The sequence below is a fragment of the Perognathus longimembris genome, chromosome 17 (genome assembly GCF_023159225.1).
Source record: "Perognathus longimembris pacificus isolate PPM17 chromosome 17, ASM2315922v1, whole genome shotgun sequence".
Classification (NCBI taxonomy): Eukaryota; Metazoa; Chordata; class Mammalia; order Rodentia; family Heteromyidae; genus Perognathus; species Perognathus longimembris.
Window position 1 is genome coordinate 5,772,757 of NC_063177.1, and position 27,286 is coordinate 5,800,042.

General features: G+C 44.2%; 1 protein-coding gene across 4 annotated transcripts in view; it reads left to right on the forward strand.

Annotated features, from left to right (window-relative positions):
- Positions 1-15,441: 15,441 nt before the first annotated feature.
- The window catches only part of Myh10 (myosin heavy chain 10), a 141,670-nt gene continuing 129,825 nt past the window's right edge, over positions 15,442-27,286 (forward strand). Inside the window, exons 1-2 of one of the 4 annotated variants that reach the window (XM_048365454.1) lie at positions 15,442-15,762; positions 23,435-23,810. In XM_048365454.1, the coding sequence (XP_048221411.1) occupies positions 23,466-23,810 (345 nt within the window). In that variant the 5' untranslated portion in view covers positions 15,442-15,762; positions 23,435-23,465. Of the gene's footprint in view, positions 16,029-23,434; positions 23,811-27,286 lie in introns of all 4 variants that reach the window. The other 3 variants (XM_048365456.1, XM_048365453.1, XM_048365455.1) reach the window with 3 other exon arrangements.

A 27,286-nucleotide genomic window follows, 5' to 3' on the forward strand; every position in this document is an offset into this window, starting at 1 on the left:
TACTCAGGAGATTGACATTTGACTATTTCAGTTCAATGCCAGCTATGATCATCAAGCTATGTGAACAAGATAGATTCTAAATGAACTTCATGTTTAGACTAGGGTCTCACCCAGAAGATAATTCATTATTTAAAAAAATACCAAATATCTAAAATCTAAAACACATCTAGTTCTAAGCATTTTTCTTTTTTTTAAGAATTTACTTTATTGTTATTATAGAAGTGATAGACAGAGAGTTGCATTTACACATGTCAGGTAATAAGTACATTTCCTTCTGCATAATGGCATCTGTTCCCCCATTCTCTCCCATTCCCTCCCATCTTCACCCATAAGCTGCATAGTTCACTGTTATCAATGTCCAGTGCACTCCACTGCTGCACTTTCACCCTTTTCCCTCAGATTCTGTGTCTTCCCCTCCACAGATGTACACATGAATGTACCGTATATAAGATAAAGAATACAGAGTCATCAGAAAGAGAAAAAACAAAATTTAAAAAGTCTTTTGTCGGGGCTGGGGATATAGCCTAGTGGCAAGAGTGCCTGCCTCGGATACACGAGGCCCTAGGTTCGATTCCCCAGCACCACATATACAGAAAACGGCCAGAAGCGGCGCTGTGGCTCAAGTGGCAGAGTGCTAGCCTTGAGCGGGAAGAAGCCAGGGACGGTGCTCGGGCCCTGAGTCCAAGGCCCAGGACTGGCCAAAAAAAAAAAAAAAAAAAAAAAAAGTCTTTTGTCTCCATATCTTTGGAGTTTGTTTCAGTATGTATATTATTTTATATACATATGAAGAGGCACTTAGGCATTGCAAATTTGGGATTCTCTCCTAAGACTATCCTCTTTTGGTCTCAGTGTGTGTGAATATCTAGAATCCTGTGTAATCTGTCATATTCCATTGTGTTTTAGATCTAATTTCTTCAGATCAGAGAGAACATAAGCAATTTGTCTCTCTGATCTTGGCTTATCCTGAGTAACACGATTTATTCTAGTTCCATCTATTTCCCCCAAAGCATTTCTTATAAGAGATCCCCAATCTCTACTGCAATAAACAGAAAGTGTTCCCTTACCCCAAATTCACATGTGTAAATATTAACACCCAATATGATAGTATCAAGAGATGGGGCTTCTTAAATACTTAGCCTATATACATGAGCTCCTCATGATTAGGTCATGAGGACCTAATAAATAAATACTGCCCTGATAAAAGGACCCCAGAGAGCACTCTTACTCCTCCTGCTTTTTTTTTTCAGTACTGGAGCCTGAGCACTGTCCTTAGGTTTTTTGCTGAAGGTTAGCACTGTACCATTTGAGCTCCACTTCCAGATTTTTGGTGGTTTATTGGAGATAAGAGTCTCACAGACTTTCCTGCTAGAGCTGACTTCCAACCATAATCCTCAGATCTCTGCCTCCTGAGTAGTTAGGATTGTAGGTATGAGCCACAGGTATATCTTTCTCTCTTTCTGCCAGGTAAGGATACAAGGAGAAATCTGAAGATATTAACCTGAAGTTGATCTGGTTCTCCCTCTGGTCTTGAACTTCCAACCTTCTAGTATTTCATTGAACAGAGTCTAAGCATACTAAGACAATCACCTACCCCATAGGGATATTGGAGGATCCCACAAAATATTCCACAAAAATGCTTAGCTCTGTTTCTGGAATACAGAAATAGTAAATAAATGTTAGCTATTATCATGATGCAATTTTTTAAATGCTTGCCAAGGGAGTGGGTGCAAGAGTAAATCAAAGGGTGAATGACAAGCAGAAAGGCAATGACCTTTGTAGTAGCCATCAAAGTTTTAAGAACCAGACAAGCTGGGTACCAGTGGCTCACAGCTGTAATCCTAGCTATTTAGGAGGCTAACATCTGAGGATCATGGTTCAAAGCCAGCCTGGGCAGGAAAGCCCATAAGACGCTTATCTCCAATGAACCACCAGAAAACTGGAAGTGGTATTGTGGCTCAAAGTGATATAGTTCTAGCCTTGAGCATAAAAGCTCATGGTGGGTGGGGGGAAGAAAGCTCAATGTCCTCCACTATCCAGCTGTGAGCCATGGCTGTTCCCTGCCTGGATCCACAGCTGTCCAAGCACCAGCCCGTGCTAGGCTGGCACAGGGATCCCTTCGCTGTGCTTTTTGGATAATTATAACTGAGGAATTCAGCTTATTTTGGGTGAAATCCCTGGAAGTCCACATTCAGATCTCAGACTGGGCAATGTAGCCACTTTTTCCAATGAGTAACTCCCTCCAATATAACTGTTGGCAAATGACGTTGGAAGTCCATGAGAGAAGTTGCTGGCATCTGAGGCAAATAGTCAGGGTTCTGCGAGGGCTGGGGCTCATCTGTCAGGGCAGGGGTATTTTGAAAGCTTGACTTCATTTGAAAACATGTGTTTGCACATACCTTTGATCCGATGCAACTTTTCCGCTCCCAATTTAGCAACTTGAAAGTTTCCCTGAAATTAAAGATGTGCTAGGAAGAGAGAAAGAGATACTTTTAAAAGACCTTGTCAAGGTACATTGCAGAGGAACTCCTCTGTCTCTCAGTGAACTTCTCAGAGATAATTCAGAACCAACTTCTAGTTATGACTCAGGAACCAGGACTAGGGAGGTAGTCACAGAAAGTATTAGAATGATAACAGCTGCCATTACAAAGGAATTTACCTGTGTGTCTGGGACTGAGCTGGACAGTCACTTGTACAGTGACCCTGACAAGCAGCAAGTCACTTGCCTGAGGCAGTGAGCTGTCATCTGCATCCCAGCTCAGATTCCAAAGCATCTCTATTTAGAGACGATGCTAGATGCATGCAGGATAGTACTGGCTTTATCACATCAGCCAAGAGCTTCCCACTGTCTGCCTGGGGCCTGGGGAGTTTAGACATTTTCACAGATGGGCCACCACTGTGGGGAAAAGAAGGGAACTGAAGGTCTCTGTGATTTATAAGTAGACACTTTGTGAGAAGAATGGGCAGCCTTCTATTTAAACTTCCCCCAGACTTCTACATCTGGTTCTTATCAGCAGAATATTTTGTGTCTAGTATGTCTGGATTTGATACAAGCCCATGTCCCCGAGCTCTTGCCCATCCTTCTTCAACACTCCACCAAAACACAGCATCATCTTCTGAATTCTAGAGGCTCTGCTGAGATGCCTTATATGATTGTTCAACCACAGTAGGTACACCTGAAAACAGCTGCAATTGAGCTGGGTACCAGCAGTTCACATTTGTAATCCTAGCTTCTTGGGAAGCTGAATCAGAAGGATCTCGAGGTACTGATTCAAGGCCAGCCCTGGCATATACCCTTCACTGCCAGTAGCTAGATGCAGTGGGAAGGTGGCCTATCAGCCTAGCTATGTGAGAAGATGAAATAAGGAGGATCAAAGATCCAGGCCAGCCAAGAGGAGGGCTGAGACAGTTAAAAAAAAAAACAAAACTCCATCATTAAAGAAGAAGCTGGGCATGGAAGCACATACCTTTCATCGCAGCTATAGGGGATTGCAGTCCAAGTCCCCAACATAAAGTGAGGCCTGGTTTCAAAATAGCCAGTGCAAAAGAAGGGGCAAGTGGCATGGCTCAGCAGTAGAACATGAGGCCCTTAATTTAAACACCAGCACCTTGGAACTGGAGATATGGCTCAAGTGGTAGCGCACCAGCCAGGAACAAAAAAGTTGAGCGAGAATGTGAGGCCTTCAGTTCAAGCTCTAGTAGCAGTACAAAAAAATAAAAACTACAAAACAATAATTAAAGGAAACCCAGCAACCCATCAGTACTACAGGAAGGAAAAGAGGGAGAGAGGGAAGAAAAGGAAGCAATTAATGCTGTGACGGATCATGATGACGCACAGAGTCATCTGTGTGGATAGAGTGAGCAGGAGCTCACTGTCCTAATTTGCTAGAGGTCTTGCTCAAGTTTCCACCTTAAGTTCATTTGCCCAATGAAGACTTGGTGCCTGGGAAGGCTCTTCCATCTAGAGAGGTCTGTATGCCATTTGAAGGGTGAACTTAGCCTTTGGAGCCCCTTTGAGGAGTCCAGGCTCTGCCTGGTCTACTGCCTGCCAGCCAACTTTCATAACTGGGTATGCAAAACAGTGTTATTCACGGGCTCGCCATTCACATTTTCAATGGGAGGAAGTAAGAAAAATTCCTTTCATGAATAGAACATTTAAGGACAGAACAGAAAAGCTCTTCCCTTGTGTATGCCCAAACTGCATAGCCATGAAACTTGGAATACAGGTTGGAGAAATGAGAGTCTTTGTTAGTGGGACTCTGTGGTATTTGTCTTAATAAGAGCTCTAGTAAGGCCCGACACAAAAGCAGGGAGGCTCTAGGCGCCCTGTGCCCTGCAGTCCTTTAGGTTAGCTGCCCCATCTACTGTGGCCAGACTTCTTGCAGGAAGAAAGTGAGTTCATCCAGTGAGAATATCCGGACTTGAATACAAAGGCAATCCAAAAGAATTATCAGTTCATTGACAGGTGACCTGAACATCAATCTTACAGGTAACGCTCCATTGTTATGGCCCCAGTTAAGAGTCCCAGCTAAAAGAAGTATGGAGAAAGATCTCTGGGCATAAGGTTGGCAAGTCCAAGGAATTCTGGGTCAATGGGTTCTTGCAATGTCCCCTGAGACTAATAATAGACATGACTGACCACATGCTCTGCCAAGACCCCAAATCTGTCCTCATGGAGAATATTTCTATGAGTAGGAATTTAACTTTACCAAGAGATCTCTGTCATTAATCCCAGAGCATCTGCAAGATGGCATTTACCCTGCCATGTCTAATGCTTGCTGTATGACTAGGTCAAGCAAGAATCAAGGAGGTTGGTAGATGTGGTAGCTCACACCTGTAATCCAAGCTAGTCAGGAAGTAGAGATCAAGGGATCATGGTTCCAGGCCAGCCTAGGCAAAAAAAAAAAAAAATAGCAAGACTCCATCTCAAACAACAAAGTGGACATTGTGATTCATGCTTGTGGTCACAATTATGTGCAAAGTGTGGATAGAAGGCAATCCAAGGCCAAACTGAACAAAAAAATGAAGAACTTGGGGTTGGAGACATAGTTCAGATGGTAGAATCCCAGCCAATGAGTGAAAACACCAGATATTGAGGTCAAGTCCTGGTTTCAGACCCCCTAAAAAGCCATGCTGAGGGCTTAGTTCAAGTGGCAGAGCACTTGTCAAGCAAATTTCAAGTCTAGAGTTTAAATCCCAATATTGCAAAAAGAAGAAGAGAAAAAAAGAATAGAGGGTTGAAGAAAATCAAGGGCTTAATGTAGTCTAATAAGTCTGAGCCAGGTGCCAGTGTCTCACACCTCTAATCCTAGCTACTCAGGAGGTCAAGATCTGAGTATCATGGTTCAAAGTCCCTGAGACTCCTCTAATTTAGCCAACACAGCTGCAAGTTGAATCATGGCTTATGTGGCACTAGCCTTAAGGGAAAAGGCTAAGGGGCAGAGCCCAGGACCAACACACACACACACACACACACACACACACACACACACACACACACGCACACACACACCAGAACCAACATCTCTCAAATGCTTTAATATTTTTATCTGAAAGCCATCTGTGGTGTTTGTTCCCATGTAGAAAACATGCAACAAAGCAAATCAAAAACAAAAAATGAAAAAGGCCAAGATGAGCCAGCAACAGACTTTAGGAAACAGGTAGTTTACAACATGATTATCCTATGTGAATCTACAGCAACCATGCAATAAGTTAACCCTGACCTTTTGCAACAAATACTTTTCAAGAGTTTGTTGTGGATGCCCTGGGGGATGTAGGTGTATTTTTCCCTTTAAGATGGCTCATAGTCCTGCTGTCTACCAGTGGGAAGGAGAGTAGAGGTGAAAAATGACTTCCTGGTGGAGGAATTTAAATAAATATTCGTTAATGGGTAGAATTCTGAGGGGTGAAGACAAAGTGAGCAGTAGCTCCAATTTGGACTGGAATCTCCAAAATGTGTGAGCAAAAACAAACCTTTTCTCTTGATAAATTAATTGCTTCAGGTATTTCATAGTAGTTACAGAACGCTGATTGATACCAGCTTATTCTGTGGCTCTTTTGCTCAAGGCTCTACCACTTGAGTCACAGCACCACTTCCTGATTCTGAGTGGTTAATGGGGATAAGAGTCTCATGGAGACTTTTCTGCCCAGGTTGGCATCAAACCTTGATCCTCAGATCTCAGCCTCCTGAGTGGATGGGATTACAGGCATGAGCCACCAGTACCTGGTGCTTTTTTTTTTTGGTCATTAAAAAAATCTATATTTTAATGTATGGGAAAATATAAGTAAGCAGAAAACAAATGAATTTAAAGTACAACAGGAATCTAAAAAAATTATGACTATTCAGGGAAACTTCAGATGTGAACTTAAATGCCAGTCTTTTTTGTGTGTGTGCACTGGTACTGGGGCTTGAACTCAGGGCCTGGGTTCTGACCCTTAGCTTTTCCCTCAAGGCTGGTACCCTCCCATTTGAGCCACAGTTCCATATCTGGCTGTGTATGCGTGCGTGTGTGCGTGCATGCGCGTGTGTGTGTGTGTGTGTGTGTGTGTATGTGTGTGTATTGGACATAAGAGCCTCACAGACTTTCTTGCCTGGGCTGGTTGTGAGCCATGATCCTCAGATCTCAACCTCCGGAATAGCTAGGATTACAGGGATGGATTAAGCCAACACCTGGCTTAAAATCTGAGTACTTTAAGGATAACTGGATAGTACAGAGAAGACTTTTTAGGAGCCAGTGCTGTGCCAAGTTTTTGCTTCCATTGTCTGATTTACTACTTAAATCCACCTTTCCAAATCCGTGTTATCATTATTGCCCTCTTACAGACAGGAAACTGAGACCATGAGAGTTCATCTCACTAGGCCACCTAGTTGTAAACAGGGAGGAGAGCTGCAAGGGGGATGGGGATGGGGGGTGTTAACTAACTGTGACTGATAACAATTAATTGGCTAATTCACAATAATGGATAAACTTTGGCATGTTCCTAGCACAAAGAAAAGAAAGGTGTCTGGAGTTGGAGCTTTAGCTCAATGAAAGTATGTGCTTAGGGGGCTGGGGATATAGCCTAGTGGCAAGAGTGCCTGCCTCGGATACACGAGGCCCTAGGTTCGATTCCCCAGCACCACATATACAGAAAATGGCCAGAAGCGGCGCTGTGGCTCAAGTGGCAGAGTGCTAGCCTTGAGTGGGAAGAAGCCAGGGACAGTGCTCAGGCCCTGAGTCCAAGGCCCAGGACTGGCCAAAAAAAAAAAAAAAAAAAGAAAGTATGTGCTTAGTAGCATTCACAAAGCCCCAGGTTCAATCCTTAGCCCTCCATATACACAAAGAACACCTATGTCTGAGTTAATGGGTCAATTGCTCTGATCTGGTCATTTCATGTTATTTATCTCTCTCTCTCTCTCTCTCTCTCTCTCTCTCTCTTGCTATGTGTCAATTAAAAGCAAAATGCTAAATTGTTTTAAGAATGACTGATTGAAATGGGCAAGGTAGAGCATGAGTAAATTCCCAGTTACTCAAGAAGAGGAGGTAGGAGGATTGTAGTCCAAAGCTAGAGATCCTGTTCACCCATCCAGTCATCCTACCATTCATCCTTCCATTTTTCTACCCAGCTAACATTGTTTGAGTGTCTGCTATGTGTTGAGTAATAAGCTGATGTCCAGGGATGCAAGCTATCCTGACAGAAGTACATAGTTTAGCCCTGCACTCCTCTGTCAGGTAACCATCAGCCACATGTAACTATGGATCATCTGAAGTGTGACCAGTCTAAATCAATGTATGTTACACATCTAATAGCTACGTTGAGTTTCAAACATTTAGGATGATCAAAAAAAGAATGTGAACTATCTTATTAATGATTTTTATTGACCCACTGAAACATAATATTATGCATATACTTGGTTATATATAATTAAAAATATGAATGATGCATTTTCCCTTTTAAAGGTGGCAACTAGAATGTGTGTGTGTATGTGTGAGTGTGTGTGTGTGCGTGCGTGCGTATCAGTAGTGAATAGTGGGGCTTGAACTCAGGGCCTCAGTGCTGTACCTTAGCTTTTTTCCTCAAAGCTGGTGCTCTACCACTTGAGACACCATTCTACCTCCATCTTTCTGGTGGTTAATAGGAGATAAGAGTCTCACTGACATTCTTGCCCAGGCTGGCTTCAAACCATGAGCTTCAGATCTCAGCCTCTTGATTAACTAGGATTACAGGTGTGAGCCACTAGTTCCAGCCCTAGAAAAAATTTGAATTGTCTGCATTGGTGGCTCGCATTTTTTCTCCTACTGGGAAGTGTTCTTGGAAGATACAGGAATAGAAAAGAACAGGTGTGTTTGGGTGTGTTTTTAGTCCAAGAGGCTATGATAAGAAAGAAAAAAGAAATCAGGGGCTGGGAATGTGGCTTAGTGGTAGAGTACTTGTCTAACATGCATGAAGCCCTAGGTTCGATTCCTCAGCACCAATAAACAGAAAAAGACAGAAGTGGTGCTGTGGCTCAAGAGGTAGAGTGCTAGCCTTGAGACAAAAAAAAAAATCCTGGGACAGTGCTCAGGCCCTGAGTCCCAAGCCCCAGAACTGGCAAAAATAAATAAATAAATAAAAGAATCAATGTACAATGTGTCATGCAGTGTGCTAGGTACTATAAATATCTTCAAGCAGGGATTTTAATATCTTCATACATTGGCTTGGCACTTTAAATATCTCATGTGCCTGTGGTAACAGCAATCCCCACAGTCTGACTCTATCTCTCAGCCTGCCAACTCCTCCTTAGCTCCAGTCTATCATCTCCTAGCTGGACTATTTGCTATAACAGCCCCTCCCAATCCCCTTCAAACCACTCTTCCCATTATGACCAGAATGTTCCTTCTAAAACACAAACCTGAAGGTGGTACTCCTTAAATTAAAATTCTCCCACAGTTCCCATTGCCTTTCACCTAAAATCAAAATTCAATTTTCTAATGCTCAGGTATGGTCTGCTCCCTGCCTACCTACTTCCTCAGTTTCACATTTCACTACCTACTCTGAAAGAATTTGTCTCCTCCCTTTGATGAACATCTCATTATTCAGATTATATTTTTGATATTAATTTCTTTCTTTTTTTTTTTTGCCAGTCCTGGGCCTTGGACTCAGGGCCTGAGCACTGTCCCTGGCTTCTTCCCGCTCAAGGCTAGCACTCTGCCACTTGAGCCACAGCGCCGCTTCTGGCCGTTTTCTGTATATGTGGTGCTGGGGAATCGAACCTAGGGCCTCGTGTATCCGAGGCAGGCACTCTTGCCACTAGGCTATATCCCTAGCCCCTTGATATTAATTTCTAAGAAGACTTTCTGGAATGCCTTTCCAAGCCCCTCACTGCCACCACGTGGGTTACATGTCTTTCTTTATTGGATCCCATGTGCTTCCATGATGTAGCACTTGTCATAGCTGTCAACTTGATTGGGTTGAGAGATGCCAAGGAGCTTCGTAAAGCATATTGTGTTGGGCATGTCTATGAGATGATGGACACGTTGGACAGCCATAGAGGGGAAAGACCTCCCCTAAATGTGAACAGTGCCATCCTATAGGTTGGGGGTTGCAACAGAATTAAGGTGAAGGAAGAGAAAGGCAGCCAACACATGCAGGCAGAAAACACATGCAGCCAGGCAACGCATGCAAGTTCCCTTCTTCCTGAGGGAGCCTATCTATTCTTGTTACCTCCACCTGTGGATCTCAGACTCCAGAGTTGTCAGCCTTTCAGCATGGAATGACTTTCCAGGAAGATGCTGGGACTTGAGCCTTTGACTGGGGGTACATCATTGGTCTTCTTGTCCCGAGTCTTCTGGCTTCTTAAATTGAGCTGTTACCCAGGTTTTCTGACTCTTCCGATTGTAAATGGCCATTGTTGGGCTATCTAGTCTCCAATGATATCACTCTAATAAATACCCTTTTATTATTATATATGTAATATAAAATATCATTACACACATACATAGTCTACTGGTTCTGTTATAGAGAACCCCGACTAATACTATACATGCTATATTGCATGTATGCAAACTTCTTGTATCAATAGCCTCTATGAGAGCCTGCTAAAAGCTATAGATCTCTCCAGAACAACAACAACAAAAGCACAGGATAAATGTCACACAGGATTTCAGAATCTATACAGTCTTGTAGGTTTCCATGGATTCCAAATTTTAAAAACTCCTTTTCTTTTTACTATAATTATCTACCAATGTATTTCGCTCTCCCTCCAAATTGTACAGTCCTTGAGTAGGAACCACATTTGTGATATTATTGACATTTCTTCAGCACTTGCATAGGCCCTAACCCCAAAAGGTACTCAGCATTTGTCACAAAAGATGATTAACTTTTAATTTTTTCCTTTTCCTTTTCCTCTCCTCCCTGGATGGAACCCAGGGCTTTGTGCTTTCTAAACACTCACTTTGGCATTAAGCTATACCGTCAGTCCCAGTTTTTCTAAATCAAATAAACTTGGACTTAGCCAGATCCTACATAATTGGTGGGAAGTTATAAATTGATAATTTTCAGAAATCTCTTATTGTGGGCTTTCCCTGAACTCTAGAATTTAAGTAGCCCAAGAAAATTCTGGAAAGCTCCTTTTTACTCAGTCAGCCCTTTCAAGTCTATTCTTTGCCATTTTTCCATCAGTTTCAAGACACCACTTGAGCCTTGCTCAGGTACTGTTGCCTTGGGCAGCTTGAGGGACAGTCATTTAGAAGTTCTTGCCCCAGGGGCCTGTGCCCCAGAATCCAAGGTCAAAGGGCATCCCTGTCTGTACTTATCACAGATGCCCTCCCCCCAACTCCCTCCAGCTCCACTACCATCACAGAAACAACTCTTAAACTGAAAAATAACCCTTTTCATCTCTCTGTGATGATCTGACAGGACCTTCTTCTCTGGATTAAGTGTCACAAGGCAAATTAATGCCTGGAGTAGCTCAGTGATTGAGAGAGCACTTGGAGGAGTTCTTGGTTCCATCCCAGCCCTGAAAGAAACAAAACAACAGGAAAATAACTTCAGCACATAAATAAAATCAGCTTTAAGAGCTCCCAGGAAGGGGTGGTGGTGGTGTTGGTGACTGAGGAGCAAGTTCTTTCCCTAAAAATGAGCTGCAGCTAAGGAATCAACAATTCATTACTGGAATTTCCAGATCTTCCAACTTTTTTTTTTTTTTAAGAAGGTGGGAACTTGGGTTTTTCATGTGCTAGTTCTTTTTATTTCTTTAAAAATAACTTTACTGGGATATATTTGCATAGTTACGTAATTCACAGTATACCATTCAATGATTTTTTTAAAGTAAATTTACAAAGTTGTAGAACCATAACAATAAATCAGTTTTAGAGCATTTTTCTCATCCCAATTAGATCCCACATGTACATTTATGGCAGATTCCTGTGCTATCCCTTCCTCCCTAACCCCAGGCGCCACAGGCAGCTACCAATCTACTTTCTGCCTCCAGTTTTACCTTTTATGGGGATTTCATGTAGATGGGATGGCTCAATAGATTTGGTCTCTTGTGTCTGGTTTCTCTCACTGAGCATGTTTTCAAGGTTATCCTGTTATTCATTCCTTTTTATTGCTGATGGTACTGTAGTGCATGGATCCATCCACTTATCAGCAGATGGACATTTAGCTTAATTTCATCTTCTATTACCACTTAGATGCTATCATTCCTGTGCCAGTCTTTCTGTCCACATAGGTTTTGCTTTTCATTTCTTTCCTTCCCTTCCCTTTCATTTCTTTCTTTCCCCTTTCTTTCATTTCTTTCCCTCCCTTTTCTTTCATTTCTTTTCTTCTCTTTCTAAGGAGGTAAGATCCCTAAAGGTAGAATTGTGGGATCATTGGGGAAATTTCGATTTAACTTTTAAAAAATTACAGTTAAAAGCCTACAATAACCAGGTATAGTAGTACTTTCCTGTAATTTCACACTTGGAAGGCTGAGGTAGGACAGTGAGTTCAATGCCAACTTGAGCTACATAGTGGGAACCTGTCTTAAACAATTCCACCAGCAAAAGCATAAAGTATGTTTAACTTTTAAAACTACTGATTATATTCCAAAGTTGTTGTACCCTTTTTCCTTTTTCTCTCCTGTCAGTAATGACTGAGGGAGGATTCCTGTGTCTCTGTATCCTCACTAACATTTGCCATTGCTCTGTGTGTGTGTGTGTGTGTGTGTGTGTGTGTGTGTGTGTGTGTGGAGAGAGAGAGAGAGAGAGAGAGAGAGAGAGAGAGAGAGAGTCTTGAGGCTTGAACTCAGTGCCTGGGCACTGTCCCTGAGCTTTTGTGCTAAAGGTTAGTGTTCTACCATTTGAGCCACAGCTCCACTTTCAGATATTTGGTGGTTAATTGGAGATAGGAGTCTTATGGACTTTTCTGTCTGGCCTAGCTTCCAATCATAATCCTCAGATCTCAGCTTCCTGAGTAGCCAGGATTATAGGCGTGAGCCTCTGGTGCCTGGTTTCTACTTTTGATCATAGTTATTCTTATAGGTGTGAAGTAGGATCCCAGTGTGGTGTTTTTTTGTGTGTGTGGGGTTTTTTTTGCCAGTCCTGGGCCTTGAACTCAGGGCCTGTGCACTGTCCCTGGCTTCTTTTTTGCTCAAGGCTAGGACTCTGCCACTTGAGCCACAGCTCCCCTTCTGGCCATTTTCTATATATGTGGTGCTGGGGAATCGAACCCAGGGCTTCATGTATTCAAGGCAAGCACTCTTGCCACTAGGCCATATTCCCAGCCCCTCCCAGTGTGGTTTTGATGGGCATTTCTCCAGTGACTAATGGTGGTAAGAAGCCCATAATTTTTAGATAATGACATTCACTCAAATAAGAAAAAAAATGTGGCCAAACATATGGAGCAAAACAAATCCTGAGCTAGAATTGTCCTGAGGGAACAAGTTGGGACTTTTGACCTATACCCTTAAAAACAATATCTGTGAACCTTTGCTTATGTGTATATATGTGTGTGAAGGCAGTCTACTTTACCAGTGTAAAAAAAAAAAACAAATAAGCAAAAGCCACTATGAAGAGCACTGAAAAGGATTTCTCACTTTCTGTAATATAATGAACTTGTACCCTAGAAAAAGGCAATTTTCAATCTCTTTATTCCTAATGTCATATTTTTATTCAATAAATTATCATTTTACCTATTTATTGAAAGGGTATTGAAAGCACCTGCTTGTATCTAGCTTCTTCTTAGAGATGAGGTTAAGTAATTTGTCAAAGATTGAGCATCTAGGAAGTGCTTCAGTTAGATTCACAGCCAAGTCTGTCTGACTCTAAATCCTATTTTCTTTCACAAAATCACAGCATATCCTGGCTAGGAGCTAAATGTCTGGATCAAAGGAGGGGAGGAAGTAAAGAGTTTTCCAGACTGGTTTTGTTCTCCTGTTAGGTGTTGGGGGTGAGGTCAAGGGAAGGGAAGGAAGAGAAATGAGGAGGAAGGGTGGGAAATTGTAGTCATAACATTCAATGTACATAGGTGAAAGTGGAACCAGGCAAGTTAAGGGGATGATGGGGTTGGGAGAGAAGAGAATTATGGAGAGGGTGACATTGATCAAGATGCATTGTACTCATAAACTGGTATATTGAGTTGAAGTCCCTTTGTACAACTACTGAAAGATAATTCAAAAAAAAAAAAAAAAAGACTGGTTTCCCTAACAGAACAGGGGGACTTGGCAAGAGAACATGGATGGGGGAGGGATGTGTGGTAAGAAGAAAATAGGTTTGGGACCTTTTGCAGTTCTCCCCTTTTCAGGTAGAGATGTCTGTGAAGAGTGGAAAGTGTGGTTCCAAATTCAGAGAGATGGTCTAGAAATATACTTTGGGGACTACTTTTTGTTATTGACTTCTCATCGATGACTAATCTTTGTGAAGCTTCCTTATAGTGACTTTCCTGCTTTCTTCCTCTGATTGTCCAATGAGTTTGTATGGAAATTGTGAGGAAGTTTTAATTACAAGACAATATGAAATCAGTGGCTTTGCAAGGATATGTACGGATGTTCCAATCCTGTAATCTCACATTTAGAAATATCTTCACTAAGGCAGGGTGCCAGTGCTCATACCTTTTATCCTAGCTTCTTACGAGGCTGAGATGTGAGGATGAAGGCTCCAAGGCAATCTGGGCAGGAAAGTACATGAGATTTTTATCTCCAGTTAACCACCAAAAAGCTGGAAGTGGAGTTGTGGCCCAGAGTTCAAGTACTGGCAAGAGGAGGGACACCGACACACACACACACACACACGGACTGCACTGCTGAAAAGTTGAGACTCTGGCTTTAGAGATGTATTCTCCAAATACATAGAAAAATTAATTCATATTTTGTACAGTTAACCATTACACCATGCACAGACCATCCTGTTAATGGCAGAAATTCCTCATATGACCAAATTACAAGCCATCTCGACCAGGGACAGCCACCCCAGCTGCAGGTGAGAGTGAGGGCCAGAAGCACCAGGAGGAAAAACAATACAGAACCTTATCGGAACTTCCCCAGGAAGAACTGCACTCAGCTGCCTGGAAGCTTTCTCCATATCACTTCCTGCCCTCTAAAAAAAACCACCTCACTTTTTATCAGACTAGACATTTCCTAGGCATTTCCATCATATATATTTCAACACACTCGGATTTCCAACACAAAATAACTATACTTTGTTTGCTGCGACGTTTTATTTGAAAAGATTTTCATAATATCGTCCAGTTTTTGTAAATTCATTCTGCTCCTGTGACCTGGACTTTTATTATATTTCTACGGGTAACTAAGCAAGAGTTGTGTTGTAGTTGACTAGATTATGCCGATATTTCACTAAATATTTACTCACTACGATTTTCCGATTTCCTTCTTTTGGAATCTTTTTACCTCCTCTCCCCCAAGATCAAGAGGTTTTCTAAGATCCTGGAACAACAGCTCACAGGCCCAAAAGGATCTGGCAACACAGGATCTGATCATCTAGAACGGCCCTCACAACCCCTCTCACAGAGGGTGACCCACTTGGATGAATGGCTGGCTGGCTGAATGAATGAATGACTTAAGTCGGTTTCCCAAATCTTCTCTCCAAGGCCTAGTTTGCTTCTTTCTTCTGGAATCTCAGCCTTTGCCCAGCGGCTGGGCAGGGAGGCTCCTTCCCTCACCAACCCTAAATTTAAGCCGCCTAGGGAAGATGTCCAGCTAGGGCAGCATCAGCCTGGGAGGGGGGCGGGGTCCGAGTGGCCGGCCGGCCGGCAGCGCGGGGTGCGCGGGCTGCAGCCGCGCGGGGAGCCAGGCCCGGCGCCGGGCGGAGCGGCACCGCACCCCCGCTGCAGGTGAGCCGCGCCGCCCCGGCCTCCCAGGCTGCCCAGGCTGACGTCAGGCCTCTGGACCGCGATCCGGCTCCGCCCCTGCGGGCGGCCGCCTAGGACCCACGACTGCGCGGTGGAAGCCGGAGTCCCGCTGCGTGACACGGGCGTGTAAACCGAGGGCCAGCCAGGCGTTGGAGGCTGCAGCCACGGTCCCACGTTAGAGCGAGGCGCGTCCAGTCCGAGCTGGGGAGTACCTGCCTCCCCGCCCGCACTCGCCGGGTTTGCGCAGCGCGTGGGCGCTGCAGAGTCCGCACCCCCTGGCCTCCCGGGATCGCCGGGCGCCCTGCCAGCCTCAGCTGTCCATCTCCACCCGAACCAGCCAATGGTGTGCCACGGCCTGGGCCGCACCTCCAGACTCTCTGACAGACGTGAGGGCCAGCCCATGAGATGGAGGGCCTGAGAGCTTAGGCCGGCAACGGGAGCCAATGAGCATCACTCCAGGTGGGTGGAGGGAGCAGGACTCTGAAGGTAGCTTCGCTCGGGTTGCTAACGTTTTCCCTTGGAGATGGGCGCGCAAACCGACCAGTGGGTCTGGGGGCGGCGGTGATGGGCGTGGAGCTGGCCCAATGAGGGTGGGAGTGGGTGGGGCAGCCGCAAGCAGCAGTGCTAAAGGAGCCCGGCGGAGGCAGCGGTGGGTTTGGGACTGAGGCGCCGGATCTGTGGTCGCGGCTGGGGACGTGCGCCGGCGCCACCATCTTCGGCTGAAGGTGAGAGGTGCGGCTACCCGGGTCCATGTGCGGCGGCCTGGCGTGCTGGGACGGGGCATGAGGGTAGAGAAGGGTCCCGGGCTGGAGGGACCCGGGGACTCTAGAGCGCCGGAACCGAACCGAAGCGGGAGCCGGGAAAGGTGCAGTGGGTGTAGGAGGGCTTGTGCTTGGGGAGACCTTGGGTGAGGGGACCTAGGGTCCTGGGCCCCTGTGAGTGGAGATAGAGAGACCCCAGGAGGGGCAGGGAATGTGGTGAGAGAGAGAGAGAGACAGAGAGACAGAGACAGAGAGAGAGAATCCCTGGAGGGATCCGGGCTGGGGTGTACGGGAGGGCGAGCGGGGGTGGGGGGCTAGGATGGAGATTTGGGGGTGCAGATGTAGGGCCATCTCCGTGGTTGAGGTCCCTGGAGATGTGAGGTTGGGCGTGTGTGTGTGTGTGTGTGTGCAAGGTAGACTTAGTACCCCGGTAAGGGTGCTGGGGTGTGCCTCAAGTCTGTGCCTGCCTCTCTGGAGCAGCGATCGCGTCCTGAAGAATGATTCGGGCATGGGGGCGGGGGTCCCCCGACGGGAAGGAGCCCCTGAGTGGGTTGTTGGGTGGGTTCGGCCCAGCGGATTTTCCCGGGAGCACTAGAGAGGTTCGCCGAGGGCGCGGGCCGCGGGCGCCAAACCTGTAGGGTGGAGGGAACGCGAGCGCCGGGGGTCTACGCGGCCGGGGAGCGCGCGGCGGACGCGGGGCTCCGGGGCGGGCCGCCGGCAGGGCGAGGGTCGCCCGCCGCGGGGCCGGGGGAGGAGGCCCGGAGGGAGGGCGGCGTGCCGCGCGCTCTGAGGGCCGCCGGGGCCCGGAGTGGACGGCCGAAGAGGCCGGCAAGGTTTCTCCAGGGTGTCGAGGCGGGAAATGTGGCGGGGGCGCGCAGCCGCGGGGCGACGGGGGGTGGGGAGGGTCCGCTCTCGCCCGGGGATCCCTTCATTGTGTAAGTGATCTGGCAGGGGCTTGCCGCAGAGTCTCTCCATGCCTTCTGCAGTTGGGATCGCACACGGATCCCGTAAAATCCGTCTGGTGGGATCTGGAGGAAGTTGGAGCTACAGAGTCCTGGCTTCGGCGGGGGCTTTGTGGGCCTGTGGTGGGCGGATGCGGCCCAGGGGCCGGGGAGGCCCCCAGCCAGGCCTGCCTGGGAACCGGGGCCTTTGGGAGGTGGCGGTCGGCGGGTCCGACCGGGCCGGTGTGGTTCGGGCCAGGCGCCTCTGCCGACGACCGTTATCTGTGTTTCTCGGGGCCTCTGCAGTTCCCTCCTTGATCACTGCGGTGGATGGAAGGGGGTGGGGTGGGCCGGCGTGGGGTGGGGTAGGGGAGAGCAGGCGGGGTAGATCCAGACTGCGGATGGAACAAAGACTGCCGTTCCTGAGGAACCATAAAACACTAAATATCATACTTTGCCTTTGCTGAGATTTTTTTTTTTGCCTTTTTAAAAATTATTATTGCTAACGCAGAGACCAAGGATTCTTTAGAGTCAAGTTTAATTAGCCTTGATAGTGTCTTACTCTGGAAAAACTTTATAATCTATTCATTGTTTTACCTCCATTAATCTGCCTGTATTAATTATTATTCTGGTCCCATGCTTTTGATGTTTTAAGGCTGCCCTGTCTGTCTCGGGTTCTGGAAAAGTGGCCATTTTATGCATCTCCTTACTTCTGCATCTTAAATTCAGTTCTTTCCCTGTCTTTATCGGGAGAAAGCATATGGTGTAATTGTGCAATATAGCACAAGCCTTTGCAGCAAAAGGATGTGACCTGGGAGTGCTTAGCTGCTTATTTGGGCTCCTTAGAGAAATCATTTCAATGAAGAGACTGGCTACAAGGTGAGATGGAGGAAATTTTGAAGGGCACATTGCAGGGTGAGAGATTATATCCTTCAGCAGTGTATGTACTTTGTTATCACATAGGAGAAATTAAAATTCTTGGTTTGGGATTCAAGTTTGAGAAATATTTTACACAGTTTAAAGATGTAAATTGGAAGATGATGGGGCCCATACATTCAGATTGTGGCCTTTGCCATAGGTTTGTGTTTGATTGTATGCTTAAGGCAGAGTTTTGATAAATCAACAGCCCTGGAATGTCAGTGACCTCAGTGGTGGCTAGCATTACACAAACTGGGGCGGTTCTGCTTTAGTTCATCTGTTTTAGAAGGATGCTCTAGAGTGCATAACCTGTGCTTGCTTTATTTATTTGTTTATCTATTTATTTATCATCAGTCCTGGGCTTGAATTCAGGGCCTGGACACTGTCTCTGAACCCCTCTATACTCAAGGCTAGCGCTCTACCACTTGAACCACAGCGCCATTCCTGGCTTTTTCTGTTTATGTGGTACTGAGGAATATAGAACCCAGGGCTTCAAGCATGCTAGGCAAGCACTCTACCACTGAGCCACATTCCCAGCCCATGTGCATTATTTTTGTTTGCTTTTGTCAATAAAGCTATCTATGAAATTGAATTGTTTTCCTCTGTTCACGTCTACAATGTGTCCTGGGGATGGGGTACAGTGTGCATTTCACTGGAAGTAAAAAATGACCTGGGGAATGGAGCCCCAGGGGTATGTCTAAAATATTTTGGAAACTTGAGCTCTATTATGGGCTGCTTCATACATTGATCAATGATTTATCTATAATTAAGCAGTTATTTCATATGACATGAAGATAAACCTCCAGATTATCTTTATGTCCACTACAAAGAAGTTACTTTTATTTTTTTCTTCCCCTAAGTAAAGGCATTTTTTTCCTTTAAAATACAAGTCCTTTGCCAGATTGCTGAGTCTATGCCTTTAAGCCATGTCTTTGCCCTGTAGACAGCATTTTTATTTGGTAAACATAATATATAGTATATTACATACTTTTCAAAATTTCCTCCCTCTCTCACCTTCTGTTGTGGTAGCTTGCATTCTTGAGCTGAACCCTGGGCTCAGTCCCAGCTCTGTCACTTGGTGATGTGAGCCACTTGGTGGGCTGTGTATCTTTCTGATGTACCTCAGATTTCCTCCAGTTCAATGGAGATGGCATTGGTACTTACCTTATAGCACTCTTGTGAGGATTAAAACTTACTATATGCAATGACTTAGAATAGGGTCTGTTTGTAATCAGGGACATATAACAACAATATTGCTATTTGAAAAAATGTGTTACTGACTTTTCATGAAGGCAAACATTGGGGTGTGGTTTATGTTAGATACCATCTTAGATCAGATACTAAATGTGCAACAGAATGAAAAAATAATACAGCATTTTTGACAATCACAGGTAAAGGGTTAAACTGAGTCAGGCATCGTCAGTGACCTCATGAACACAGAATTAAACAACATGAGCACCTACTACCTACTAAGTAAGCCCAGTGGTGCAGTGCTAGGTAGGGCAAGGAGGCTGTCAGAGGTGCAGAGCAGAATGTTGGGAGAAGGAAAGGATTAAATTGCTAGATTGACCTGAAAAGAACTTCTGAGAGGGTGGCATTTGGGTCAGGAGTGGAAGGAATAGTAGGTTATGAGTTGTGGAGAAGTTGAAGCTCACAATGAGGTTGGGGACTATTACTTATGACCAATCAATAGGTTTGGATCTCCTGTGAAGTACCAGGAGACTAAACTGAGTGCTTCAGTCTCCAGTGCCTTGCTGAGAAGCCCCAAAGCAGCAGCTAATGAATTATTCCATTATAAGCAGGGACTGGCTTTAGTGGTAGAACACCAGCTGTGAGCAAGAGAGTTGAGCAAGAGCTCAAGGTCCTAAGTTCAAGCATCAGTTCTGATGTGTAAATAAACAAACAAAATAGATGTATATATGTAGCTTTATTCCACAAAATTGGGAGCATGTTATGATTACAATTTTATGATCTATTAATTTTTTGCTGTGGAATTACAAACTTTTCTGTACCTAGAAAAGTAGTAAACTTTGGTAAGTTGATAAAGTAACTAAAGAACATAATTTGCATTTTTTATACCTGTTGTAGAAATGACCTGATCCCAAAAAAAAGACTTGAGTTATTCTAATTATAGCCACCTACTTTTTAAGCATACTTTTATATACCCAGGGTTAATTAAGGAAATACAAAGCCAGTCATGTTGGTAGCATATCTGTAATCCCAACCCTGAGGAAGGCTAAGGCAAGAGGATCACAACTTCAAGACCAGCCTCGGCAACATAGTGAGACCTTGTCTTTTAAAAAAAGGAGGGGAGATAGAAATGTATGTGTTCATGCCTATTGGCAGCAAAATAATATTGGCTAAGTGCTGTATAAGCTATACCATTTACACTGAATAAGGACAAGAATAATTTTCTATCATATTTGTTATAGTTGAATGCTTTTTTCTTCTGCTGGAGATTGAATCTCAGGGCTTTGAACTAGGCAGTCTACCACTTGCCACGCCTCCAGCTCCTTTTTCCATTGGTTATTTTGAGGGCCAGCCTGGACTGTGATCCTCCCACTTGTGTTTCCCTGTGTGGCTATGGATGACAGGCACAATTCACTAATCTCAGCCTCCCAAGTATCAAGCATCACAGGCTCGAGCCACCACTTCTAGCAGTTTTTTATTTTAATAGATTCTGTACTTCCTACAGGTGGAGTGTGTTCTTAAGTTCACCTGTAGTAGCATGATTCTCATGCTACCTATAACCCAGTGTAGAAAGTCTCCTTCATAGTCTAATAGGCCCAGTTGCTAGAGATAGGGGTGGGCTTTTGAAACTCTACTACTGAATGTATGTATAGACAGAAATATTTCCTATATTTCCCTCTCCCTCCCATGTTGGTGCCTAAGAAGTAAAATTAGCCAGCTGCTGGTGCCTCACATCTGTAATCCTAACTACTCAGGAGTCTGTGATCTGGGATCATGGTTCGAAGCCAGCATGGGCAAGGAAGTCCATGAGACTCTAATCTCCAGTTAACTACCAAAAAGCTAGAAGTGGAGCTGTGGCTCAAGTGGTAGAGCACTAGCCACTAGCCTTGAGCACAAAAGTTCAGGGACAACACACAGACCCTGACTTCAAGCCCCAGGATCAAAACATACACACAAACCACACATAAAATCATTTTGTTATAAAACATGTTAGCAGTTTTATTTACAGAAGCCTTAATGAGTCACATATTTGGTGATTTTTTTTTTGAGGGGGAGTTTATTTGAGTTTGTGAGTTTTGTTTGATCCATGTCTATTCTATAACTTTTAAAACATCAGTACAGGGCTGGGGAGATAGCCTAGTGGCAAGAGTGCCTGCCTCGGATACACGAGGCCCTAGGTTCGATTCCCCAGCACCACATATACAGAAAACGGCCAGAAGCAGCGCTGTGGCTCAAGTGGCAGAGTGCTAGCCTTGAGTGGGAAGAAGCCAGGGACAGTGCTCAGGCCCTGAGTCCAAGGCCCAGGACTGGCCAAAAAAAAAAAAAAAAAAATCAGTACATTTTAAAAAAGATCATGTAATGAATGAATTTAGAACCTTGCCTTTCAACCTCTTATTGGAGCGGGACTAGGGTGTTGGTTTGATTTTTATTTTTATTTACTTATTTTTTTTTGTTTTGTTTTTTTTGGCCAGTCCTGGGGCTTGGACTCAGGGCCTGAGAACTGTCCCTGGCTTCCTTTTGCTCAAGGCTAGCACTCTGCCACTTGAGCCACAGCGCCACTTCTGGCCGTTTTCTGTATATGTGGTGCTGGGGAATCGAACCCAGGGCCTCATGTATACGAGGCAAGCTCTCTTGCCACTAGGCCATATCCCCAGCCCTGATTTTTATTTTTTATTTTTTTGCTGTGCTGAGTTTTGAACTGGGATTTGCCTTGCATTTGCTAGGCAAGAGCTCTACTACTTGAGCCACTCCTTTGGCCCAGGTTTTTGCTAGTTAATTGGAGACAGAATTTTGTGGATCTGCCTAGGCTATCTTTGAACTGGGATCTTCCAGTTCTCAGTTTTCAAACCTGCCATCTCCTGGGTAAAACTAGGATTATAGGTATGAGTCACTGGCACTGGCTCAACATTTTTTTTTTTTTAATGCTGGTCCTGGGGCTTGAATTCAGGGTCTGAGCACTGTTCTTGAGCTTTTGTGCCCAAGGCTAGTGTTCTACAAATTGAGCCATAGCTCCACTTTGGCTTTTTTGGTGGTTAGTTGGAGATAAGAATTTCATGGACTTTCCTGCCCCTCCTGGCTTGGAACCATAATCCTCAGATCTCTGCCCCCAGAGTAGCTAGAATTACAGGCACAAGCTACTGGTGCCTGGCTTTTTTTTTTTTTTTTTTTTTTTTTTTTTGCCAAATACCTGGTAGCAACAGTGACTCACCGTGGCAGTGGGAGAGCTGTGGAACAGTGGGTGGCAAGGGTGGCTGGCCTAGGACTAGCAGCATCTGCAACCATCTGAGAATTAGTTCAAAATACAGATTCTTGGGCTCCACTCTAGACCTGATGAGAAGCTCTGGGGATAAAACCCTGCAATCTATACGTTCACAAGCCTCCCTGGTCCTATTAATTCATGCCACAATTTGAGACCCACTACTCTAGGGCATTCTATTGTAGAAAATAATTTCTGGACGATCATAGCTATTTGGTTCTAGTAAATTATCGGGGTGGAAGGACTAACACCCATCCACACTGTCAATGATTAATCTTTTAGGACATAAACAGCCCTTTGGGCTATGTACTGGGGCACACACTCCAGGGAAGACCCTTTGGAGTCTGTGTAGAGGTGAGATCAGGGCAGTGGAGGGAACTTATTAATGATGAATAGAAGGTTGCTGTGGAGACAGGGTGAGGGGAGCAGTGGTGGGATGGGCATAGAGACCTTAGAAGGCTGGTTGTAAAGCCAAGTTACACTTGTCTTCAGTGGTCCTAATGTGATGCGTTAGGGATACCAGAGGGAATGGAAAAGCTGTAGGGGGACTGATTTGGGGCTATTTGTGTCTGAAGGTGGACTGGGAGGCGTGCTTTAGACCTGATTCTTTACTCCCTGGCAATCATCATGTGTTTTTGTAGCTATTGCCTATAGTTACACTAATTCCAGTACCAGTCCACGGACCCTTTATTGTTCATCATTCAGCTTTTTTTCTTTCCCTCTTTCACTCCCTGCTTAATTTGTGGTGAATGTGATAGAGAAGATGGAGAGGAAAAAGTGGTCATCCTAGAACCTTGCCTGTGCTTCTGCCTGCCTCTCAGCTCTCAGTAACTGAAGGCAAATCTTAAGCGGTTGTCCAACAACCAGAGTCATAATTAGTGGTCATCCTTGAAATTTACCTTGGAAAATTGGTTAGTATGTCTGTGAAAAGGGATACCTCTAGTTCTTTAACACAGAGTTTATGCTTTATGTTTACCAAGTATTTTGTTTTAAGTCTCTTAGAAACTCTTGTAACTGATTTTATATTTCATAACTGTCTGACTTTGGCCTTTTGTTCTCCTTAGCAGCGATCGCTCTTGGATCCTTCTGTTTACAATGGCACAGAGAACTGGATTGGAGGACCCAGAGAGGTATCTCTTTGTGGACAGGGCTGTCATCTACAACCCTGCCACTCAAGCCGACTGGACCGCTAAAAAGCTAGTGTGGATCCCGTCAGAACGCCATGGTTTTGAGGCAGCGAGTATCAAGGAAGAACGGGGAGATGAAGTTCTGGTGGAGCTGGCGGAGAATGGAAAGAAAGCAATGGTCAACAAAGATGACATTCAGAAAATGAACCCACCTAAGTTTTCCAAGGTGGAGGATATGGCAGAGTTGACATGCTTGAATGAGGCTTCGGTTTTGCATAACCTGAAGGATCGCTACTATTCAGGACTTATCTATGTAAGTATTTCTTCCAAATAACCATGGAAAGTGATGATGATTTGGAATTAATGTCAATTTATATTATATACCTTATCAGAATGGGGAATACTCACATTCTCTTATTTCATGTTACTATTACAATTTAAAAGTAGAAAGATTGTCTCTCAGTTATCCAAGTCTTGCTTTCCTCCCAGTCTTATCATGCTAACTAAGTTTAAATAATCCAATCTGCAATTAGATGTAATCAAATGGTGTTTGGAGACTTGTAAATGTGCTCTGGAGCATAATAAGATGAGAGAGAGCGTGTGGTAGAAAGACCCGGGAGTTTAATAAGGTAATGAGAATGCCATTGGTAGAAAGATCCGGATGGCACAATGATAGAAAATCGGGTACCATCTGAGAGGATGGTGGACAGGCTGCAGGCCCAAGGTTTTGGTGCAGAGCAAGAACAGAGAACAGGAAAGCAAGGAAAATGAATGCTGAGGTCTTCTCGTTTGTTTTGTGTTGGTACTCAGGCTTGAACTCAGGGCTTCAAGCTCTCCATTAGCTTTTTCCACTCAAGGCTAGTGCTCTAACACTTGAGCTACACTTCTACTTCTAGCCTTTTTGCTGGTTAATTGGAGATAAAGAGTCTCAGACTTTTCCTGCTCAGCCTGGCTTTGGACCATGATCTTTAGATCTTAGCTTCCTGAGTAGCTAGGATTATAGGCATGAGTTACCAGTGCCTAACAATGCTGAGGGTTTTGAAGAAACAGTTCAGGGTGAGGTTGAGGTTGTAGATTGTTCTGTGGTTGGTAGCTGACATATATGATATAGTCAGTGACCAATATCCTTGGACCATATAGAAGTTATTAAATATAGCTTCAGATAATAATAATAATGGATAGGGTAGAGAAGAAAACAAGTTAGATACTGAATCAGGCCACTCTCAGCCTTCTGAGAGTCAGAGAATGGCATTCCAATCTCTTTAGCAGACCTCATGTCTCTGCACTTATGGGTTCCCACAGGAAAGAATCTAGGTTTAGCTGGGCACTGGTGGCTCATGCCTGTAATCCTAGCTTCTCAGGAGGCTGAAGTGTGAGGATGATGGTTTGAAGCCAGCCCTGTTAGTAAAGCCTGTGAGACTCTTAGCTCCAATAAACTACTCAGAAAGAAATGGAAATGGTGCCGTAGCTCTAATGGTAGAGAGCTAGCCTTGAGCAAAAGAAACTCAGAGAGTGCCCAGGCCCTAAGTTCAAGTCCCAGCACTGGAAGAAGAAAAAAAGAGAGAGAGAAAAGCAGATTGTAATCGTCTGAAATTGGAAAAAGTGGTTGATTTTTATGTAAAGAATGGGCAACTGAAGCTTCCAAGTAATTACAAACTTTAGCCAATTGGAGAGAGTGTTCTGAAAACAGTGGAAAGAGTGTATTTGAATAAGAACGCCAGGCTTAGAGCAAGGTTATAGCATAGAGTGGCGTGAAGGACTTTGATAGCATTAGAGTTAGGTTAGGGTCTGACATGAAGAGCCAGCTAGGGGGTAGACTGATAAATGAACCGCTCACGCATGAACTTTGCCAGAGTCATTTCCATCAAAGAGGAGAAAGCAAGGATAAAAAAATCAACAAATCTACCATGAAAAATATAACCAAGACTGAGAACCAGTGTGGCTATGTTTTTGCCCCAACCCTGTGAGAGAAGGGAGCTTGTGGTTCCATTGCTAGCCTAGAAAGAGGGTGGCTTACATGTCATTGGAGTCGCACAGGAGAGGGCTGATAGATCAGCCATTAATGTTGAAGATCAGGATTCTTGGAGTGGGGGAGGAGGAGAACTGGAAAATCCAGAGATTGTGAGCAGATAGTAGTGTGGATGCCTCAAACATTGCAGTGACTTAGGGTAGGAAAGGTCATCAGAAGCAAGCAAGGAGAGGGCAACAGGGTGGAAAGGAGTGTCTTCATTCTGATTCCCCTTCTGTATACCAGGTCACTGCAAGCCGGAGAGAGAAAGCAGATAGAAAAGTGAGGGAGATCGCAAATCTGAAGAAAAAGATAGTGTCTTTTATTTGTACCTGGTCATTGTGATATTTCTGAGATATTGTAGCTGTTAATGGCATTTTTTTTCCTCCCAACTTAACCCAAGGGCAATTGCATGAGTTTATGAGGCTCTTTTTAAATTTAATTTAATATTTTTAAATTTAATTTTATTGTCAAGGTAACATACAGAGGGATTCCAGTTACATGCATAAGGTCGTGAGTACATTTCTTGTCAAACTTGTTACTTCCTCCCTCATTTTTTTCCCACCTTCCCACCTCCATGGCCTTCTTGGTCTGGACAAAAGGAGATTCTGAATTGTTCTCCAAGCTTTAAGGTAACCCCAAGGGGATCCGCTCCAGTCAGGTGGGCAGAAGGACGATTCCACCACCAATTCTAATTGGAGTAATTGACTATAGAGTTGTGTGATGAAGGGATCTGGGGAGAGCAGCCTTGTTGCCTTGTGTGGCATTTGTCTCTGGATTTTGAATGAATGTAGCAGTTTCCATTGATAGGTTGAAGTGCTATGATAACAGACTCATTATAGTAATTTGCATAGGATCTTTATTTTTGCATGTATGTTAGTACTGGGACTTGAACTCAGGGCATAGGTGCTGCTCCTTAGCATTTTTGCTCAGGGCTGGTATTCTACCACTGGAGCCATACCTCTGTTTCCAGCTTTTTGTTGATTAACTGCAGATAAGAGTCTCATAGACTTCTCTCTCCAAAGTTGGCTTTTTTTTTTTAAACTACTGAGTTCTTAATGTTTTCTAATTTCTATGATTAACATTTCCAAGCGTTGGATTTTATAATAATCTTTTTACCCTCAATTTTTTTCTTTCTTTTTTTTGGGTGGGGGGAGGTGTCAGAATTGAGGATTAAACTCATCACCTTCTACCATTTGAGTTATGCCCCTAGCCCATTTGTTTTAATTCACATAAGGTCTCATTCCAGCTTTGCCTGGCTGGCCTCAAACTGTGGTCCTCCACAGGGAAGGACATTCAGGTAGAAGGGACAGTGCAGGAAAAATCCTAGAGACATGAGACCAAGGCATATGGCTACCATTTCACCCACCACCTCTTCCTTGCTAAAATTTAAAGTGAGCATAATTATCATCCTCTAAAATTTTTTTTTTTTACTACCTTTGCCTTTTGAGTAGGTGGAATTACAGGCATGAACACCTGGCCCTTTACTGTTGATTTTTACTATAATTGCATCACAAAGAATACATTAAAGAATAGTTTGACCAAAAGTGAACTTTAAAATGTTGTCATTTTTTGTGAGTGTTTTGTATGTTGGCAAACAATGTATATTCTATACTGTTGGGTGAAATATTCCATCTGCGGCCATGAGATTAAGATTTTTAATTACATTGTTTAAATTTTCTATCGGCTTACTGGTTTTTGTCTGTTTTATTATCAGTCTGAAAGAAACATAAAAATCTTCCAGTATGTTTTATTCTAAGTATGCATCTCTAAACAAATAG